Genomic DNA, 14,626 nt, shown 5'->3' with positions numbered 1-14,626 from the left:
GTATTTTGTGAAGTTGCATAAACAGTTGCTTTACCACAACTGCATAGATGGCAGATTTTTTTTTAGGCAGCTCTGTGAACTAAATTGGATGTCAGCTCTCCTGTTTGGGAAAGGAGCCTCTGGTTCTATGGCATGTCCTTGATTTACATTTTATTGTAGTACTAAGTAGAGTGCCGGACATGAAATCTCTTTCTAAGTTGTGTTTTCAAGTTTAGTGCTGATGGTAACACATAATATCCTCATATGTAAGCATAAAGATGCCTGCAGACATATCTGCTCTTCCTCAGGACCTGCTCCTTTTGTCTTTCCGTTCTGTCAGTTTTATCAAGCAAATCATCCCGTAGAATGTACCAAGTCAACACAGCAGTGTCAAGAGTCATCAACTGAATACCGTAGTTACTAGCTTTGTTTTTCTTTCTCTTTTCTTTTCTTTTTTTTTTTTGATACTTTAGTCAAATCAACAGTGAACATTGAGAAAACGCCCTCCGAGCAATCGTCATTTAAACAGTTTTATCATGTCCAGGACAAACCCTGAGATTCACAGTGAGGGATAATCATCTTTTTCCTCTCAGGAAGAGGGGGCATCTTATTATGCTCCAGCCGAATGAGTTTGTGGCTGAGGTGGAGTCAGTGTATGGCCATAAAGCTGCATTAGATCTCCTGTCTACGAGACTTTGACCCAGTCGGTCAGCCTGTCTCTGGGTTAACCTTGGCCCAGTCAGCCTGTGTCTGGGTTAACCTTGGCCCAGTCAGCCTGTGTCTGGGTTAACCTTGGCCCAATCAGCCTGTGTGTGGGTTAACTTTGACCCAGTCAGTCAGCCTGTCTCTGGGTGAACTTTGACCCAGTCAGCCTGTCTCTGGGTAACTTTGGCCCAGTCAGTCAGCCTGTCTCTGGGTTAACTTTGGCCCAGTCAGCCTGTCTCTGGGTTAACTTTGGCCCAGTCAGCCTGTCTCTGGGTTAACTTTGGCCCAGTCAGCCTGTCTTTGGGTTAACCTTGACCCAGTCAGTCAGCCTGTCTCTGGGTTAACTTTGGCCCAGTCAGTCAGCCTGTCTCTGGGTTAACTGTGTGTCACAGACTCTCACAGTCATTCTGATCGTGTATTCCTGTTCCACAGATGAGTGCTTCAGACTACAGAGATCATGCTTACATGTGCAGGCCAGAAGAGCACGACGTTGATGTGAGTATGATACTCACTATGGTACTCACATTTTCTTTCTCTCTCTCTCTCTCTCCCTCTCCCTCTCTCTCTCTCTCTCCCCCCCCTCCCTCTCTCACTCTCTCTCTCTGTCCCCCCCCTCTCTCTCTTGCTCTCTCTCTCTCTGTCTCTCTCTCTCTCTCTCTCTCTCTGTCTCCCCCCTCCCTCTCTCTCTCTCTCTCTTTCTTTTTCTCTCTCTCTCTCTGTTATTGATTGCATCTCTGAACATTTGCCTCTTCAGTTAAAAACATAGAATGGTATCTCTGAATATTGTTCTGTGCTGTAGCATTCACCCAAGAACTTGTTCTCCCAGACTTTCTCAGTCTCAGTCACCAGTGTGAAACAGTGCTGTACTCAGATAGCCCTGTGCCTTTGTTGTAAATGAGACATGGTTCATTACTGTCACTTGTCTATGCTTAATATCCTTATGACCTCTGTCTCTTGGTGACTGCTCCACTTGTTTGTCTCCAGTCTAAGTTAAGCCAGCTGTGTGAACAGGACAGGTTGGTACGGTCACTGGAGGACAAGCTACAGCAGCTGCACAGAGAAAAGGTACTGTCCTGTCCCCTCAGTTCACTCACTGCTACATCTGTTAGTCACACTCAAGTCATGTCTGGAGTATCCCCTTTGACGAAGCCTGATAAATCATTGAAACACAGTTGAAACAGCAGTGGTCTAGCAGTGGTTGTGCCTTAGCCAAGTAACATGACGTGTGTAGGTGATTTTGCAGACTGTGATATCACAGCGCGGCTGCCTTGTCTTTTCGTTAGCACACTTTGGAGACAGCTTTGCTGTCAGCCAGTCAGGAGATAGAGATGAGTGCTGATAACCCAGCCGCAGTGCAGAGCGTCATTCAGCAGAGAGACGTCCTGCAGAGTGGCCTGCTGGGTACCTGTCGAGAACTCGCCCGAATCAACACCGTGAGTCCGGACTCATGCCCCACAACAAAACATAAGCATGCTTACTTAAATGATAACTTTTTCTCCCTTTCTTTCTCCCTCTCTCTCACTCTTTCTCCCTCTCTCCCTCTCTCTCTCTCTTTCTCCCTCTCTCTCACCCTCGCTCTCTCTCTATCTCTCTCTCTTTCTCCCTCTCTCTCTCTTTCTCTCTATCTCTCTCTCACACACACATACATACACATACACATCCAACCAAATAATACCCACACATGGACACACATACACACAGACAGTCCAAAACCTCCACATGCTTAGCCATACACAAACATGCTCTTGCTCTCTCACACAAACCAAAACATGTCCATCCTTAATAGGGCTGGGTCAGAGTGGCAGTCAGTCATTATGGAGAGTCGAAATGGATTTTTGAATTGTCGGTCGCCATTTCTGAACTGAAATAAACGGGTTATAATCATTTAAAAAGAGAGGAATTACTTCCCGCAGTATTAGTTCAGTAAAGCTGGTGTGAGGGAGGTATTGACGTCATGTATAAACACAGGCTCTTTTTCAGTCTTTCCAGTATGCCAGTGATGAGAAATGATACTCTAATGAATAAGATTGTCTACTGATTAAAGCTCTGATTAACAGTGTGATTTTGATGTACACCCATAACCAAATTTGCTTTCTCTTGATAATGTTAGATCTTGTGTGCGTCTGCTGAAGGGCTTTTTTCTCTCTGTGCCTGTAGGAGCTGGAGAGGGCCTGGAGAGAATATGATCAATTGGAGGCAGACGTCACAATGGCCAAGAGCAACTTACAGGAGCAGTTAGAAGCTCTTGGAACTCCTCAGGTACCTCCTGCACTCCTAATGGTTGTCACAGTGCCCTCCACTACTCGCTTACAGTATTATTTGAATTCTTATGTTTCCAAATCCTCTCTTCCCAACACTCACTCTGTGAGTGCTGCTGTAAAAGTGTTTTCCTCTCTGTGCAAAAAAAACGCATCTCCATCTACTCCCCACTTTTCTGTCTCTCTCTCCCTCCTTCCCTCCCTCCCTCTCTCCCCCCTTTTTCTGAAGCACCGGGGGGCTTGTCAGGGCAGTTAACGGACAGTTAGTGCTTGTTTCTCTCAGGAAAGTAAAGGGCTTGTGAAGGTGATTGATTTTTGCGACGCTGTAGAAAGCAAAACTTAATGAAAGCTGAGAGCAGGAAAGCTTTCTTGCCAGTCATCCAGGGAAGGGAGCATCCATGGTTCATGGGCCTGTGCACAGGGCTGAGATTCATTAGCACATTAAAATAAGGGAGTGGACTGCCGCGCCCAACCTCTTAGAAGAAGAATGTGGCTGGCTTAGTACACGGTGCTGCCTTCAAAAAAAAAAAAAAGAGCTTCATTTGTGCGCTCGTATCAAAACTTCTGTGATCGCTCTTAAGTAGTGATGTTCAGAGGCACCTTGGTGGAGGAAGAGGGGGGGGGGTTTATCTTAAATAAAGCAGAAATGTTACAAACTATGAAAATGAGTTATACTGTGTGTATGCATGTTGCAGATGAGAAAGCATGATGGTAACTTGCTTGATGTATCTATCAAATGGTGTAACCAGTCCTATGAGTGCCTTGCGATTTATACTTATCTGTTAGTCACTGTATTGTCATTTCTCACAGAGACACAATTAGTCCTGTGGTATTTTTCTCTTTTCTTTCTTGTTATACACACATGAAATGTGTACATTGCTGATTTATGTGGATATTTTGACATATGGAACATTTTGTACTGGTGTCGTTGTGTCTGTGTGTGCGTGTGCGTGTGTCAGATGGACCCTCCCAGTCAGAGGTATATTGAGATTCAGAAAGAGCTGTGGAGTATACAGGATGTGATGGAGGCCCTTAATAAGAACAAGCCTCCTAGGAGCGTCGACAGCACGGGTATGTGTACATGAGCGCGTGTATATGCGTGTGTTTGTGTTTGTATTTATTTGTGTTTGTTTGAGCGCAACATTGCAATACACACACACACACATACACACATCACACCACAGTCTTCATGGTTATGTCCTGTCTGTGTATAATTGACTTCCATCTCCTGTGTAATGGAACAGAATGCATTGTGAGCTCTCCTGGGCCATTAGGCTCACTGCACCACCAGACTGGATGTTTCTTTTCAGCGAGCTACTGTAGCGTAACATGAATAAAAACATAAGCTTACACACCTCTAGCATACTGCATGTTCCTTTCTACCACAAAAAGAAAAGAAAAAATGTCATCCACTTTGGCTATAGTTAATTGCCAATAGACAATTGGTTATAGAGGTTCAGTATCTCGTATCTATTCAAGTCATTGAGACAGTCTTACAAATCAGTTTCTTTTAGAATCATTGGCTAGTTCATGTTGTGTGTTCTTGTTATAATTAATTTCCTAAAGTGAGAATAATGCTTTTTCTTTCTCTCTCTCTCCTCTCGCCATTTTCCCATTATTTGCAGGATTTTTAAATCAAAGAATGTCAAATAAACACAAGAGTGAGGTGAGTCGCATATTAAATAGTGAGTCAGCTCTCAGACTGATTCATTAAGTCTGTAAAATGGTCACTTGGTGATGAGGGAAATGAATAGTTGTGAATCACAAGAGTATTTCTTTAGGGAGAACTGCAAAGTGTTTATTTAGTCAGTAGTGGGTTGAAGTCTGTCTGTCCTGCTGCAGTACAGCTAGGGGAGTGTATTCTACATCAGGCCTCTGGTTTCGACTCTGTGCTCTTGTTCTGGGCTTAACTGGCCTGTGTGTGGAGCCAGTCAGTGTGTGGCTCTGTGTCTGTGCTCCTGGCCTGCACACTGTCTGCTGTGAGCTGGCACAACCATCACTTTTGCCCTCCTGCCCCGTGTGTAATCCCCAGGAGGACGATTCGGTACCCCCTCGACCGCCCCTGCCCCAGTCTTACGACCCCAGCGTTCCCCCTATGTCCACCCTGGGCACTCTCCGACCGCACCGGCCCGAGGACAGGAAGTCTGGCCAGAGGAATGGCTCTCATAGCGTAAGCCATGTCATGTGACCTCTGCGCTGCTGTCACTTCCCGCCATCACCCAGTCCCTTCAGTTCACTTCTCCCCTTGTGGATTTGTGGCTTCTTGTTTTGGGGGTTTTGACTCTATCTCTCATCTAAAAAGAGGCTTTTTTTAGCATTCCTGCCTGCTTTTCAGTTTCCTCACACCCCCTGTTGCCATTGCCTTTGTTTAGATGCAGTTTAGAGCAGACTGCATCATCCTCAGTTTATTTACTGACTTTATTTTTTAAAGACTTTGTCATCCTTTCATTTCTTGATCATCCATTGATTATTTGCTCCCACTCCGTGCACCGTTTTGGTTTGCGTTTGTTGTAGAACAAGCCGTTTGTTTCCAGTTTACTGGATAAAAGTTGTCATTCGTGCAGATGTGATGCACATACTAATGAATGGCAGTTTTTACATCGGCAAACTCTCAAACATCTGAATGCATGTGATGAGTTCCATTCTAATCAGTAGTCAATATTTTATCTTGTTTACTACAGCACAGGAAAAAAAGGGGGGGGGGGCAGTTGAAGGAGCATTTCGGGGTAAATGCTCTTATCTAGGACTTTTAGTTTGTTTCAGATGTGTACATTTTTTAAATCCCATTTTGCTAATGGGATGTTTTTTCTTTTCTTTTCTTTTTTTTTAAATTCAAATATTTTGTGGTCTTATTGGACATCCCTGCACGCTCTCATTTTATGTCTATATGTGCGTGTGCATTTGCGTGTGTGTGTGTGCGTGCCTGTGCGTGTGTGTCCGTATGTGTGTGTGTGTGAGCATGTGCGTATGTGTAAGTGTTGTTGCCTGGGAGTGTGTGTTTACCTGTCTTCTCCAAATCCCTCCACAGGGTCCAGACTACAGGCTCTATAAGAGCGAACCAGAGCTGACCACTGTGGCGGAGGTGGATGAGACCAATGGAGAGGAACGATCAGAGCAGGCTGCAGAGAGAGAATCCTCTAGTAGCAAAGGTATATGACACACCCAGACAAACACAGCCAGCTCTTAATTACTCAACACAATTATGAGTCTTTCTGAATATGTTTCTCCTGCAGGTGTATCCTACCCTGTTGGAATTGTCCCACCCAGAACCAAATCCCCCATGCCGGAGTCCTCAACCATCGCCTCCTATGTGACCCTGAGGAAGAGTAAGAAACCTGAGCCCAGGATGGTAGGTTCACTGTAGAGTTAAGCTGTGTGTCGCAGAATCCCTATGTTCAAGATCAGCCCACGGTCAATATTAGACCTGCAACATGTATATGTGCTGCTTGCCATCAGTCCAGAAGGAAAATTACTTTTTCGTTTTTACAGGATGTGTAGCATCCCAAAGCTTCAGTGAAAACATCGACTCAGTCTGCTTCATACACGTTGGTTGCCTGAGCAAGACATTCTGCCAGGGGGTTGCCATGCTGTCAGACACAGATCTGTTGAAAAGTTTGGTGATTGTAGTGTTGTAGTGAAGTGTCTATCTCTGTGAGAAAGACAAGACAAAGCAGAGAGTGTGGGAGTCAGACCGGAGATCGCCCCAACATCACCTCAGCAGCTAAACCAATCAAATGTATTAATACGGTATTTCTGAAAGATTTACATTTATTTATCCTTTAATGTCTGATATAAGACCAAGTTTGACTGTTTTACAGTCCGGCAGAATACCCAAGTACTTATTCTCCAGGAGGTGGACGCTCTGAACTTGCCTTATAAAAAAGACCTCTTGTTTATCGGCAGAGAGCTGTGAAGGGCGGAGGAGACGCCACAAAAACAGGGAGCTTTGGCTCTCGCAGTGGAACCATTTCTTTTTTTTTGCGGTGGGCTGTTTATTGCTTTGGGGTTGGTAGAGTTAGTGCCACTCGCAGGGTGTGCAGTATGTATGTGACTCATCCTTTCCAAAACGGCTATCCGACTGCCTCATTTATGCACCAGCAGAGATTTACCACCCCAAACCATGTCATTAGGGTCGGCTCCAGCTGAACGTACGACAGAGGACAGCTCCGCGTGTCCACCCACTTTAAATGCTTTCCTCCCGTCTTAACCCAGTCCTACAAAGAATGTGTGTGTGTGTGTGTGTGTGTTTAGGGGTGATTGTCTTGCAGTAAGCATGGCTTCATTTGGAGGTTTCAGAGTGTTCTCCTTTAGCTGAATTCAACCAAAGTTCTTAGTCAGGGCTATTTATATGGCATTTTCTCCCCTCTAGCACTTCACAGCCGATTCACTGACTACTCATCACAATGATACTGTCAGAGTTTCACATTATGTCTATACCCCTGCGGCTTCCTCAGCAGTGCTGATTCCCTGACATTTTCTCCCACGTTAATTAATGTGCTCACTGGCTCCCTCCGCAGGATCGACCGCGCAGTGCAGCAGAGCAGCTGTGTCCCGCTGAGAGCGGCAGACAGCGCATGAGCGTAGAGGAGCAGTTGGAGCGCATCCGGAGACACCAACAGGGAGCGCTGCGTGAGAAAAAGAAGAGTCTGGTAGTCCTGGGAGTCAGCCAGGAAAAATCGCCCTCCCGCAGTCCGTCTTTCTCCAAAGAGACCCCCTTCCGCACCGTGCAGGTCTAAACGCTGATTCCTGTCGAATAGAAAACACCAGAACCATTCAGCAGAGCATTCAGTGCATTATTACCCTGAGATACTTTCAGCAAGTCATTCGCTGTTTTATACTGACATCAACAACACGCCTGAGGGCCTCATCAACAGCACTGTGTCCTTTTACCAGCAGAGCCGCATGAGGGACGACAGCATGTCGAGTGGGATCCTGGAGCTGGAAGCTTCCTTACGGCAGCAGGAGGTGGTGAAAGATCATGAGAGTCCGGCCGAAGAGATTGCCCGTCTGAAGGAAGCGGAGTCGGAACACTTCAACATGGACAAAGAGGTAAAATTAAAAAAAAAACAAAAAAAAAAAACCCTCTTCAGTTTCGCAGGCCTCCTCCTCAGGATCATCATCTTGTTTGTTTTGGCCTTTTTTTGTTCGGTTACTTCTTTTACAGCATTTGTTTGTTTTTGGAACACCCAATAGTTTTTGTCTGTCTGATCTTCTCATTGTGACTGTCCTTCACTGCCCTCAGCTGTCGAAGCCCGACAAGGTTCTGATCCCTGAGCGGTATGTGGAACTGGAACCAGACGAGCCCCTTAGCCCCGAGAACGAAGCAGACAAGCAGAAGAAAGTCGATCGCATCAAGGCCCTTATAGCCCGAAACAGGTAAGAACCTGCCCTCCCTTTACTGTCCACATCACGCTCCCCGGCCTTTGTTGCTTACATGGAGATCAAGACGCATCCAATGTCCATCCTACTTCCTACAGCCAAACAGCCCGGACGCACGTCCTGTTTGATATTTACTCACTTAGCATTGGATGATATTTACCGAGATGCTGGAGTAGGCGCCACATGGGGGAACAGTCATGAAGAAATGAATGTTTGTTCCTGACTTGAATCCCGCCATGCCGTTGAAAATGGAGTTGAAATGACCATCAGAAGCATCTTTTCCTCCACCCACAGTGAATCTTAAAAATGCAGATAAAGAAGCTGAAGGTGGACATAGCGCCACAGGGCAGATGCTCAATGACATTTACATGGCAAATCTGAATGTCAGCTTTTTGCTGTTGACTTTTAAAGGGCACTTTGAAATTTGCGCCCGTGTAATTAAAAACCAGTGCGACTACACGTTGCCTGAAATGCTTTGTTTGATGTATTGTGTCCTTGAAATGCTACTTTTCTGATGTGTTGTGGTCACTGGTGTGGTTTCGTGTTGAGTTTAATGTTGGTGTGATAGAGCAGCTTCACTGTGGAGTGAACTTCTAATCTAAAAAAAAAAGAAAGTGAATATAGTTGATTAGAGTTTACATCTGTGTTCTTTTGTGACTTGTAGCAAAGGGTGGTTTCTGTAAAGTATTGATGATAGCTCTTGTTCTAGATGTTTGCTTTTCCATCCCTGTGTCTGTATTCTTGCTGGTTTGTTGTATGCGTGTGGTATTCATTTGCATTGTTCTGTGTCTTAGCATGCAGAACATGATTCCTACAGTGGAGGTAGAAGAGGAGGGTCCAATCCAGAAGCAGGAGAAAATGATCAACATCTCCTACGAGCTGGCAGCAGAGGCCTCCAAACGCAGCAAACAAGTGGCAGGTAAGACAGGAGGAGGGCAAGGGAAAGGAGAAATAATTAAACATGAGTGTGATGAATGAAAAAGGTCAGAGGGAGGAGGTAGGAAAAAAATAATAATAATTTTACATTGTTGATGAACAGGTATTTGTTCCATGTATTTGAAAAATGCTGCCTCTGGTTTTCAGAACAGAGCAAGTTCATTTTCATAGCAAGTTAAATTAACCATCCCTATCCACATATTTTCAACCAGATATTATGGATTTTCATGACTAATTGTGTATACCCTAAAGGCATGAGGCAGAAGTCTTTGAAGGAGCTGTTCAGCAGAGTGAAATTCATTAGGCTTTTATAGATTTTAATTTGCCTCTCTTTACCCCTCTAAACCCTGTGTTCTTTGCACTCATTGACAATTCTTATTAAATACCAAATAATCCTCTATATTACACTCTGTTTTAGTCTTCTCAGCTCTCCCTCTCCCTCTCTCTCTCTCTCTTACTCACTCGCACACACACACACAGGCACATATGCTCTTCATGTTTCCAAAATGACAAAATTGTGGATATTCATTTGTCACAAGAGCTGTATTTCTCACATGTAGTCAAATTGTAGTAGACTGAAATGTATAACCAAACCATTTCCTGACTCACCCTTCCAGATTTGGTGAGGCCAGTCTGTCATGTGTCATTATATTGTAATAATCACATCACAAGAGCTGCAACGCACTGATGCTTTCTGTGTTCCAGAACATTTGTTTTTGTGTGGTTTCTTACCTGTCAGTTGAGTTGTCGATTGAAGTATGCTGAACTTCCTGATCTTGCCTTGTGTCGTTGATTTTTATGTAAATCACATCACCTGATGATTATGTCCTGGGGACACTCCTGCTCTCTTTTCTTTGCTGCCACATTAACCCTAGTGATTTTTTCGTTAATGTTTTTGTTGTGTGTGTGTTTGTGTGTGTGTGTGTGTGTGTGTGTGTGTGTTTGTGTGGTTCGCAGTGAAAAGCTTCGCGTCTCCACTTTCACCCCACCCCCCTGGCTCCCCATCTCCACCTGTCCCCCCTCAGCTCACTGATGGAACCCACTTCATGTGTGTGTAGTGATTTAACAACAGTAAGAAACGCCTCACCTGTACCTCCTCTATCCTTCCACTGATCTTCACATGTCATGTCATGTCTTCACACCTCACACCATCTCATGCCTGGTTACCTGTCTGTGGCTTAACTTAAGGTTGTGGTGTTGTGCGTGGTGCTGTTCAGTAACCAACCAGTTCGAGCAAACCTGTCATTTGTTTGTTTTTATTTGTTTGTTAATGTAAAAATGTATGTTTTAAATCCTCCCGTCTCACAACAGTCACCTCAGTCTAAAAAAAGTCATGCTAACCTATGTCTTCTCTGATAAATGTGAAACCAAATGCCATTCTTTTTTTTTCTTTTCTTTTTCTTTTTTTTAAAAACCATTTTCAGTTACGTGGTATTGTGGGGCATATGGGGGGGGGGGTTGGCAGCTCTGTTCACTTCATAAGTTGGTTAGTGGCAGGGACACACGCCTGACGTAGTAGGCCAAGGAAACTTGATTGATTGATTGCTTTCCCTTGGACAGTCAACCAGAGTTAACCAATTAGGCACAGACGGAATTTGAGTTGTAAAGTCCACTAGCATCTTATAGCTTAACGGGTTCTCCACACAAGAACTCAGGTCTACAAGTGAATCTACTACATTTGAGAATGGCCAGAGGCTGTGAAGCCATAGGTCAATACCCACTGGCCATGTAGCAGGGAGAGCTCAACATGGACAGTGTATTCTCAGTTCATCTCTCCTCAGTTAGTCATTTTCAGCTTTGGGTAGCATTTAATGCAAAAAGTCTTTTAACTTGGATTATGTGAAGTAGCATTGCGCTGTGCCCTCTCTGGGCAGTTCCAGTATACAGACAGGTGATGTGTGTGACAGTGGAGTAGTCTCCTCCCTCACAACCACAGATGAGCAGCCGATGCATGGCCCAGCAGGAACGTTTTGAAGCTGTAATTACCGTGACATTTATGAGAAGATAAACAAAATGTTTGCCATACAGATAGTGTATTAAAGGGCCTATGGCAAAATATGTAGGAGTCTGATAGATTTTGTCTCCTCAGTCGATCAGATATGTGTACCTTCAGTTAATTATGAGTAGATAAGGCAGCGCAGTATACGCAGGCCAGCACTCATTTCTTCAAACTCCAAGATAAAGCACTTGTTTACACGAGCACCTCACGGGTTTTAAGTCTATTAAAATGAGTTGTTGAAATTGCTGTTTTTCTTTGGAATGTGTAAAAAAAAACAACCCTGAAACTTAGAGTCTCATAATGATTTCTCTTTCTCTCTCTCTCTCTCCTCAGCCCAAGCTCGAGCCTCAGTGAAGACATAAACATGAGAGAGGTGCTGTGAGCAGGCCTCTTTGTCTGTCTCTCTTTCCTCACACCCACTGCTTCACTCCTGGGTCTCCAGCACTCAGCTCTGTCCCATGGAAAAGCATCAGCTTGGTGTTCCAACTGCTCCACCCCCTGGGACCTTGAGTTCTCCACACATACAGCTCACTGTCATAGCACTGGGTCCTGCTTATGTCTCCTTCTGCAGCGATATCATTTAGGTCCTGCAGTACTGCCACTGTGGAAAACCTCAGTCAGCATAAACCAATGTGTGTGCATGTGTGTGTGTGTAAGTTTACTTTCTCTATCACACATACACACAGACACACACACAAACACATACACAAACACACTCAAGCAATGCCACCGTCATGGTGGTGTAAAGAAATATGAACATTGAGTTTGGTCTTTTAGTTACATTTCGTACCTTAGTTCAGCTGAGTACTTTTTAAAGTGTTCATTTTAGTTCCTTTTTTAAAATCTTTTGAATTGCATGTTATCGCATAGTATTTTAGTGCATAAAGCCTTCTTTTTTTTAAATGTGAAAGTTTGACAACATGTCAGTACATAATTGTATGACATGCTTTTGAATTGCAGCAGATTTGAACAAATATTTTGTGGGTTGTAATTATTTATATGGTTGGAAGGTCTGCAGTTCAACTCGCACTGTTGCCAATACTTATATGAATGTTTTGGCTTTAAATTTACTTCATGGCATATATATTTTTAAAGATATTTAAAATGAAAAAAAATATATATATAAGTTTGTAGATGTTTGATTATATATTCTGCTTGGTTAAGAGTCCTGGACAACAAGAAGGGAATTGCACATGTAAAAAGCAATAAGCAGGTTTAGATATTCCAGGATATCTGAATTTCTTTTTTGTTGTTGTTGTTGTTGTTGTTTCTTTCTTTTTTTGTACAAACTGTAATTAAAAGATTCTTCTGTATATACTGAACACATTGCAGAGATAAGTGATGTATCTAATAGCAGCCATTTTTAAGTCAATATGCAAATATTCATATCCCATCTGTTTTATAAAATGTTTAATAAATGTTAACGTTCTTACAGAGCTTTAGTCTCATGTGCATTCTCAATACCTCAATAAAACACACTGGTTTGAAATGAGCCGTCACAGTCATGAATTAGTGCTCTTTTAAACGTTATGTGCTCATGCTTTGAATGTCATGTCAAGTCCCTGGTCTTTTCAGCAGACAGCTCATCACCGTTAATGTGCTGCAGGTAATGCTAGAGGTTATATGATTAACCAGTTCAAATCATAGTTTCACTTAAAGTATTTCTTATTTAGGGGGTTAGCACAAAGGTTTGGTGAATAACTACATTCAAATCTTGATGGCCTTAAGAAGAGAAAACGTACTTTTCTAGCAAGTGTTTACTCATAATGGTTAGCCATTTCACCCATGGTTTATAAGAGCTGGAACTGTAGTAATAAGTCAATGATCAGATGATTCCGATACCGCTACCCTTTTTAGGGGTTAGGGATATCACTTATGTACTCAGACTAAATACATAAGTGTCAAATCTAAAATCCTATTATGGAGAAAATGTAGCCGAGTATAATTGACTTTATGGTATTTGGGGGGTTTTACGTCATTACTACCAAGCACTCGGTAATAATATTTCACGAAAGGATTAAAACCCATCATTTTTAAATGTCAATTCTTGTAATGTGGCTTTGAAAAAGAGCAAAAGTACTAAATCGCCCAATCACGATTATATAAAAGTTTTAAAGTTGTGTTATATGTTATGAAAGGCAGCTTCCTTGACGCATCACTTTGACAGGTGGTTGGTATTTACACAATGCCCATAATGACCAACTAAATTTCAAGTACTTAATTTGGCACCATGGGACATAGTTCAATATTACATGCCCTACATGTTCTTCATTACTCAGTTACCCTCAATCAGTCCTGCTCTTTTAAAGCAGAGAATGAACATATCGGACCATGGAAGCTATGAAATGAATGTCTTTATCCTCATTTCCTGATTTATTTCTCTCTCTCTCTCTCTCTCTGTGTGTGTGTGTGTGTGTGTGTGTGTGTGTGTGTGTGAGTGAGTGAATCAAAGCGGCACATAAGCACAGAAAACAGGGTACTAAAATCTTTAAACTTGGCTTGCCTTAGATCGCCATCTTGTGGTTAAGAATTCTATGGCTGGTTTTAGTCCATTATTTGGTGAAGCACAGTGTGTGTGTGTGTGTGTGTGTGTGTGTGTGTTCAGTATATATTACTGCATCTGAATATCCAAGCGTTGGTCCTTCACGTTATCAGTATTAATTTACCTTTTTTAAATTATTTTGTGTAATAAAATTTGCTGTGCATTTGCGTTTTGCTAAACTTGTAAAATGAAAATGTTGTCTGCTGTAAATCTCTCTAAAGCCCCAGTCATGGAAATCAACATTGTAAGTAGCTGTGGTCATCATGAAGTCGTTCAGGTCAGTCTGTCTCCCGACTTGAACAACCTAGGGGCCATCGAGCTGGTGACATTGAGAAGAACTGGCGTAAACGTTGTGGTGTTGTTAATGTTCCTATATCCTCTTCATAACTAAAAGGGTACTCCAAGTTTATTTTGTTAGTATCATGGGCGTTTTCTCCATTGTATGTTTTGGCTTTAGCCCATTATTTGGTTTTCAAACAAAATTTAATTGTCACTGAAGCCCGAACCGGGAATGACATATATCTTTGACTGCAACACACCTCAATAACTAATAGTTTACTACTGAAAAGCCAGTAAGCATGCTGAGGAGAGAACGCTGTCAAATGGTTTGTAAAAATACAGTGTAGTGATATTCTGACAGAGTTGGGGGTGGTTCAGCTTCTGGTGACCATACTGAACGTAAGAGCAGTTCAACCAATGTCCTGGTGACGTCTGAACTTCGCGTTACCTTACAAAGCAGAACGGACTACGTCAAGGAAATCAACTCGTGTACACTTCTTTGCTCGATCTTTCCAGTTAAATGCTTCTGTCGACTATGAGCGTAGCTAT

At 43.1% G+C, this 14,626-nt stretch overlaps 1 protein-coding gene across 1 annotated transcript in view; it reads left to right on the top strand.

Moving 5' to 3' along the window:
* Positions 1–12,104, top strand: part of LOC115808929 (pleckstrin homology domain-containing family A member 5-like) — a 94,586-nt gene extending 82,482 nt beyond the window's left edge. The window contains exons 17-30 of the mRNA XM_030770322.1: positions 1,117–1,179; positions 1,669–1,749; positions 1,968–2,117; positions 2,842–2,943; positions 3,902–4,005; positions 4,947–5,112; positions 5,971–6,091; positions 6,176–6,291; positions 7,460–7,672; positions 7,839–7,991; positions 8,185–8,318; positions 9,116–9,240; positions 10,215–10,328; positions 11,590–12,104. Of these exons, the coding sequence (XP_030626182.1) occupies positions 1,117–1,179; positions 1,669–1,749; positions 1,968–2,117; positions 2,842–2,943; positions 3,902–4,005; positions 4,947–5,112; positions 5,971–6,091; positions 6,176–6,291; positions 7,460–7,672; positions 7,839–7,991; positions 8,185–8,318; positions 9,116–9,240; positions 10,215–10,315 (1,629 nt within the window). The 3' untranslated portion in view covers positions 10,316–10,328; positions 11,590–12,104. The remainder of the gene's footprint in view (positions 1–1,116; positions 1,180–1,668; positions 1,750–1,967; positions 2,118–2,841; positions 2,944–3,901; positions 4,006–4,946; positions 5,113–5,970; positions 6,092–6,175; positions 6,292–7,459; positions 7,673–7,838; positions 7,992–8,184; positions 8,319–9,115; positions 9,241–10,214; positions 10,329–11,589) is intronic.
* Positions 12,105–14,626: the final 2,522 nt, after the last annotated feature.

This window comes from Chanos chanos, chromosome 1 (assembly GCF_902362185.1).
Source record: "Chanos chanos chromosome 1, fChaCha1.1, whole genome shotgun sequence".
Classification (NCBI taxonomy): Eukaryota; Metazoa; Chordata; class Actinopteri; order Gonorynchiformes; family Chanidae; genus Chanos; species Chanos chanos.
The sequence above is the reverse complement of the archived record's forward strand: the minus strand, read 5'-3'. Positions and strand labels throughout refer to the sequence as shown.